Raw genomic sequence first — 6,977 nt, 5'->3', positions numbered from 1 at the left:
GGCTGTAGCCGCATCCGTCCATTCGAAGTGGTCAGTGCGTCGAAGCAGTCGATAAAGTGGAAACACTTTTTCTCCTAATCTGGAGATAAAGCGGCTTAAGGCTGCCACACACCATGCTAGTTTTTGGACCTGCTTTAGGTCTGTTGGCGTTGCCAATTGAGATAGGGCTTGGATTTTGATGAACCCGAGTAGTTTTCCGGCTAGAACCCTGAAGACACATTTTTCCGGATTGAGCCGTATATCATATGTTCGGAGGTTTTCAAATGTGAGGTGTAGATCGTCCACCAATGATTCGACATGTTTAGTCTTGATGACTACATCATCTACGTACGCCTCCACCGTCTTGCCGGTCTGTTTTTCCAGACATGTTTGAATCATGCGTTGGTAAGTGGCGCCAGCGTTTTTGAGTCCGAAAGGCATAGTGTTGAAGGAGAAAGGCCCGTGTCAGTGTCAAAACCGACCGATCTCGGGTAGGGGGTCCCGAACTGTGCGTCCGAGGATCAAAGGTAACAAGGGACACTGGGGACACGATGTTTACCCAGGTTCGGGCCCTCTCGATGGAGGTAAAACCCTACTTCCTGCTTGATTGACTTTGATGAGTATTGGGGTTAAAAGAGTTGATCTACCTCGAGATCGTAATGGCTAAACCCTAGATGTCTAGCCTATATGAATTCTGATAGCCTTACGGACTAAACCCTCCGGTTTATATAGACACCAGAAGGGTCTAGGGTTGTACAGAGTCAGTTTACAGAAGAAGGAAACTATACATCCGAATGCCAATCTTGCCATCCATGCAAAGAAGAGTCCTATCCGGACACGGGGGAAGGTCTTCTACCTTATATCTTCACGGCCTATCAGTCCGGCCCATAACACACAGCCCGGACATCCGAGGACCCCTAAATCCAGGACTCCCTCAGCCCGTTCGGGGTAATGAATGCCGTTGCGGTTTGGTCGGACTCCTTCATCTTAATTCGATGGTATCCGGAGCATGCGTCGAGGAAACACAATGAATCGTGCCCTGCAGTCGCGTCAATGATTTCGTCAATGCGGGGTAGCGGGAAAGGGTCTTTAGGGCAGGCCTTATTGAGGTCTTTGAAATCGACACAAAGGCGCCAGGATTTATCCTTCTTCGGCACCATGACCAGGTTCGCTAGCCAGTCTAGGTGTTTGATTTCTCTGATGAACCCGGCTTCAAGTAGTTTGGCTAGCTCCTCCCCCATGGCTTGTCGTTTGGGTTTAGAAAATTGCCGAATCATTTGCTTAAATTGTTTTGAACCCCTTTATTATGTTGAGGCTATGCTCGTTCAGTCTACGTGGGATTTCTGGCATATCCGAAGGATGCCAAGAAAAGATGTCCCATTTTTCGTGCAAGAACGCACGTAGAGCGGCGTCGACCATCGGAACCAGCTGTGCTCGAATGGAGGCTGTCTTGTTAGGATCCGCCGGGTGAACTTGAAATTTGACTATTTCATCCGCTGGCTTGAAAGAAGTGGACTTAGGTCTGTTATCGAGGATTACATCGTCTTTGTACACTGTGGATCGCGGAGTGGTTAGCTCCTCGGCCGCGAGGGCCTCGGATAATGCCTCGAAGGCCAAGGATGCAGTTTTGTTTTCGGCGCGGGGTGCTATATCTGAATCACGGGTGATAGTGATAACTCCATTGGGCCCTGGCATTTTGAGCTTCATGTACCCGTAATGGGGTATGGCTTGGAAGCGTGTGAATGCGTCTCGCCCCAACAGGGCGTGATATCCGCTATTGAAAGGTGCCACGTGGAAGAGTAACTCTTCGGACCTATAGTTCTCCGGCGTGCCGAATACTACGTCGAGTTTAATTTTCCCCGAGCATCGCGCTTCTTGACTGGGGATAATGCCTCGAAAGGTGGTATTGCTTTGCTCGATGCAACTCTTGTCTATTTGCATTTTATTGAGCGTGTCTTTGTAGATGAGGTTCAGTCCGCTGTCGCCGTCCATGAGCACTTTGGTAAGCCGAAAGCTATCCACAATTGGGTTTAAGACCAGGGCGGCTGGTGCTCGTACTGATCGGGCCCTTGGTTCGTCATCGGAGGTGAAAGTTATTGCCGTATCGTTCCAAGGGTTTATTGCGGCTACTTGGTTGACTTCGGCGAGGTCGCGGAGCGCCCTTTTGCGCCGATTATTTGAGGAAAAGGTCTCGAAGACAGTAAAGATATTGAGATCGTCATCCTCCGAAGAATGCTTCTCTGAGGTAGTGATGGTGAGGATGGCCTCGCCACTCTTAGCCACCTGCCGGAGCACCCAACATGCCCGAAGGCTATGTGTTGATTCGGTATTCGGCGTCGTGTGTATCTAACAGGGCTTGTCGAGCAATTCTTCAAGGACAGTTCTATGTTTCGTGAAGGGCTTGATTTTCTTGTCCATAAGATGATGATCGTGTGCCCCGTAAGGGTGCATCCTTTTTGCCCGTCCGGTGGGCTGCTTAAAGGCAGGAGGTTTCCCACCGGGTTGTCTGGGCTTTCCAGGCGCTTTCCATTGCGCAGTACTTCTGTACTATGTGTGCCAAATTTGCAAAGTGCAGTATGCAGCGGTGGTTGAGGGCATTGAGGATTCCCTCGTCCGTACAGTTACGGCAAAATACTGAAACCATGTCGTCGTCGCAGCAATCTTTAATCTTATTTTTAACAAGGAGGAATCTGGCCCAGAAGTGATGGACCGTTTCCTAAGGTTGCTGCCGTACATACATTAGGTCACATACATCTGGAGGACCAGAATTGCTTGGGGAATATTGCTTGTGGTGGGTGGGCGGGTTGGAATCCGAACCCTGACCCACTATAGGGGGAGAAGTGTTCTCGGCTTGTTCCTCCACGACCGCTACTAGATGGGTGATCGGCGGGGACTTGATTTCCCTCTTATCGGGTTTAAGCCCAATCCGAGCATAGTCTGTTGCGACCCCAGGGCGGCGATGCGATCTAGCAGTTCGTTCAAGGATGAGACATCTGCCGGATCCATCTTTTCAGAGTGTTCGAGGCCGATGTGAAGATGATGTTTGGCGATTTCGGGGGCTGCCTTTGGCCTAACGGCCAGGCGGGCGCCCATGGTAAAACCACCGAGCTGGAGGACCTGTCCTAGAGCTAGGGCCCTTCCAGAGGTGATGTTGTCGTTAATGACAAGGCGAGCCATCGATCCTTCCGTCGACGACAGAAAGGAACTCTCAATCTGGTAGGGGGTCCTGAACTGTGCGTCTGAGCATCGAAGGTAACAAGGGACACTAGGAACACGATGTTTACCCAGGTTCGGGCCCTCTCGATGGAGGTAAAACCCTACTTCCTGCTTGATTGACTTTGATGAGTATAGGGGTTACAAGAGTTGATATACCTCGAGATCGTAATGGCTAAACCCTAGATGCCTAACCTATATGAATTCTGATAGCCTCTACGGACTAACCCCTCCGGCTTATATAGACACCGGAGGGGCCTAGGGTTGTACAAAGTCGGTTTACAGAAGAAGGAAACTATACATCCGGACGCCAATCTTGCCATCCACGTAAAGCAGAGTCCTATCCGGACATGGGGAAGGTCTTCTTCCTTGTATCTTCATGGCCCATCAGTATGGCCCATAACACACAGCCCGGACACCCGAGGATCCCTTAATCCAGGACTCCCTCACCTAGCGCCCGCGGCCCCGCCCGCTCCCTCGGCGCCCGCGGCCCTCCCGGCGCCCGTGGCCCTCCCGGGGCCCGCGGCTCTCCCGGCGCCCGTGGCCCCGCCGGCTCCCGCGGCCCCCTCGGCACCCGCTGTCTCGGCGTCCTCATCACCGGCGCCTGTGGCCGGTCCAGTCACCCGCGCCCGTACGGGGGTTTTTCGCCCGAGCTCGCGCTACGCCTCGTATGACTATGTCCATGCGGCGTCCACCTATGAGCCATCGCCGTTGACGTCCTCCGTTCGAGCCGCTCTTCGTGGCCCGCTCTGGATGGCTGCGATGCAAGAGGAATATTTGACGCCCTGTTGCGCAATGACTTATTCATCTAGAACTACGCGAATGACTTATTCACCTAGACGGAGGTAGTAGATGGAGGTAAATTAAACTGAGTGCACGCCGACGGCGAAGGAAAAGCAGGAACTAGTAAAGAAAAATGGAGCAATAACTTATTTTAGGCCTCCCCTAGGTCTTCTGGGTCAAGCATTTGATGGCCGTGAGCGATGTTGCCGAGGAAGCCGGCGTGGGATAGTAAAGCCCACAGGTGCGTGGCCAGCTCTGCTCCGCCCCCTTGGAGATGGATCTGATGCTTACCCGCCCTCGTGTTGGCCGACAGGTGCAGGAGATACCCAGCCCAGAACTTGGCCAGCTGCGCCCAGAGGGTCTGTGGGTCGCCGTACGCCGACTGGACCTCCTTCGACAGCTCCGCGCCAATGTTGAGGATCGACGGCAACTTCGCTCTCGCCATGAGGGCGTCGTAGACCTCCATCGGTTTCTCGTGGCTGGTCAATTTTTCACGGGCCTCGCATCGCACGGCGTCAAAGACCTTCTTGGCGACGAGACCATTGTCTGGCACCAGCGCCCGCGAGACCAGATACGCGCAGTAGTTGGACAGGCTCATCGCAGTGACGTAGCCCTCGGGCCGCCGTGTCCCTCCGACGAACTCGCTGCCGGGATCACAGTACACGGACTTTGGCTGCCCGGTTGTTGTATGTGTCTCCAACAGTTTGATCTGGCAGAGGCCGGTGGCGACATGCCAAAGCAGCCAAACAAGAATCTTGTGGGTCTCGCCCTGGCCATGGATACTCTCGATGGCGATGCAGTGGTCGCCCTGGAAGGCTCTCTGCAGGTAGGACCCCAACGAACCATGTTGAAGATTCAGGGTAGGATCCAGGGCCTTCAGTGACCCAAGCAGCGCCTTCTTCACCTCGGCCTGCAGCTTCACATTTTTCACCCGGGTCCGCAGCTTCATCTTGTCGTCGTCTCGCCAATTCACGCTTTCTAAAATTAGGTTGTACTGTTGGATCTCTTGATTCCAACAGCTCCTCCCGACGTGCCTGAACAGGAACCTCGCCGCCTTCTCCATCACCAAGCGCTTCAGCATCGAGATACACCCTTGCTGTGGCAGCAGCCGAACGTAGTGGCAGATGATCACCACCCTTGTCCACTGCGACCACACATAGATACGGATCTCCCAGAGCTCTCTGTAGGTGATGATGGCGATGATCCAGCGGGTGACGCCCACTCCATGAGTAACCCTGGCGAGCTGCTCGTCAGCGGTGGCATATGTGCCGGCGCTAGGTATGTCGCGGATAGCGTAGACCGTGTATACAAGGGACACTATCATGAGGACAGATAGCAGCAGCCGGACGACAGGGAAGCCGGCGGCGAACACGACCGCATGCTTGCCGTAGGAGAAGTCGCCGAGGAAGGACAGCTCTACCTCGGTGACGCGAAACGCCCTCTCGTAGTCGTCCGTTTCCTCGAGGATGCCCTTGAAGACGAGCTCACTCGTGCCGCAGTTGTTGGCTTCCGGTATGGGGAAACCGAAGAAGCGGCGGCGCAGCATCTTGTACAGAGCGAAGGAGAGGCAAACGTCCTTGTACTTGTGCCTGTCGTTGGAGTTCTTGCCCAGAAGCTTGTCCTCGGTGTGAGGGCGGGTCCACACCGTCTCCAGAGTGATGAGGTCCTCGGGTGGCACCCAATCCTTCCCAGGCGTGGCGTCCTTGGACCTTAGGATCTCCATCTCATGTTCCTCTTCTCCATGGACCAAGTACCTATACCCGGCCATGGTGTCAGGGCGGGCATTGGCGGCTGTGTGCCGCGAGGACGCCATGTAGTCGCTCACCAGCTTCATGTTGTGGGCGGTCGCGTCAGCCGCCCGGATGGAGTCCAAGTAGTAGCGGACGATGCGCAGCACGTTGAGGGACAAGATCAAGCAGAGGGGAAGCCTGATTTTCAGCCCCGCACTGGAGCGCCGGAGGAGGTTGGCTGCCCACACGGACGATATCAGGTCGACCAAGGTAAGCTCCTTTCCCTTGATCGGCCGGCCGACCTGGACGCTGTACTGCATGGTGACGATGAGGACGGCCCAGACGTGGAAGAAGTTGCTCAGGGCTCCGCCGCCTTGCTTCATGGAAGGCTCCATGAGCCCGAGGGTGTAGGTCACAGAGGAGGCATTGAGTATCACGAAGAACTCGCCGGTGGCTTTCATGAACCACTTGGGGAAGAACCGGGCCCCGAAGGAATCGACGGCGAAGTTGGCCAGCAGCAGCACCGTCGTCAGCACCACCCACAGCTCTACGCTGCGTCCACGGTGGGTGGTGCCGTCAAGCCGGATTATATTCCACACAGTCTTGCCGATGGAAACCAAGAACTCGGTGAGGTCAATCGCCATATCTATGCGAAAGAAACTATAGCTAGATTCTTTTCCGCCCCAGTCGATCGGCAGAAATCACATATTTGACCTGAGGACGAAATCAAATCACAAACTGACCTGGTTTCGAAAAAATTTCACTCTGCTGACCCTTTCGTGTGGCGCCCGACAGCTAGGCGCCGCACACTACTATGCAGCGTCTCTGCCTTAGGCGTCGCACCTCCTACCAGCGTGGCAGCCCTAGTCCAGTTGCGGCCCCACAGACAGCACTGCAGCGTCTAAGGCTTAGGCGCCACACTTGTAATGTGCAGCGCCCGTCTCTTAGGCGCTGCACATTGACTTAAGCCGCATCGGGCCAGCCCCTCCCAGCAGTTCTTCCCCCTCTTGCTCTTGCTCTGTTTACAGAGAGCGGCGGCGGCGGCGCCCCCTTCGGATCCCCCCCCCCCCCCACACCCCTCTCAGATCTGACGTTTTGAGGCCCGGATTCGATCTCCAATCCCTTCTACTAGGTAAACTCCTCCGTTCCCTTTCTTTTCCTCCGTAAATGCGTTGCAATTTTAGGGATCTGCCCAAGACTAGGTGGAACCTTTGATTTGCTTGGTTTGGATCTTTGTTTGCCCAAGATTAGGTGGAACCTTTGATCCCCCCC

General features: G+C 54.6%; 1 protein-coding gene across 1 annotated transcript; it reads right to left on the bottom strand.

The window, feature by feature from the left end:
• Window positions 1-4,126: 4,126 nt before the first annotated feature.
• LOC109739778 (uncharacterized) lies at window positions 4,127-6,349 on the bottom strand. Its single transcript, XM_020298834.1, has one exon. It carries the CDS (start codon window positions 6,347-6,349, stop codon window positions 4,127-4,129), a length of 2,223 nt encoding a protein of 740 aa, XP_020154423.1.
• Between the last annotated feature and the right edge of the window lie 628 nt (window positions 6,350-6,977).

This window comes from Aegilops tauschii, chromosome 4, assembly GCF_002575655.3.
Source record: "Aegilops tauschii subsp. strangulata cultivar AL8/78 chromosome 4, Aet v6.0, whole genome shotgun sequence".
NCBI lineage: Eukaryota > Viridiplantae > Streptophyta > Magnoliopsida > Poales > Poaceae > Aegilops > Aegilops tauschii.
The sequence above is the reverse complement of the archived record's forward strand: the minus strand, read 5'-3'. Positions and strand labels throughout refer to the sequence as shown.

What these genes read in the sequence shown, in the direction of transcription:
- LOC109739778 (XM_020298834.1), bottom strand. Translation starts at nt 6,349, where the DNA reads ATGGCGATTGACCTCACCGAGTTCTTGGTTTCCATCGGCAAGACTGTG.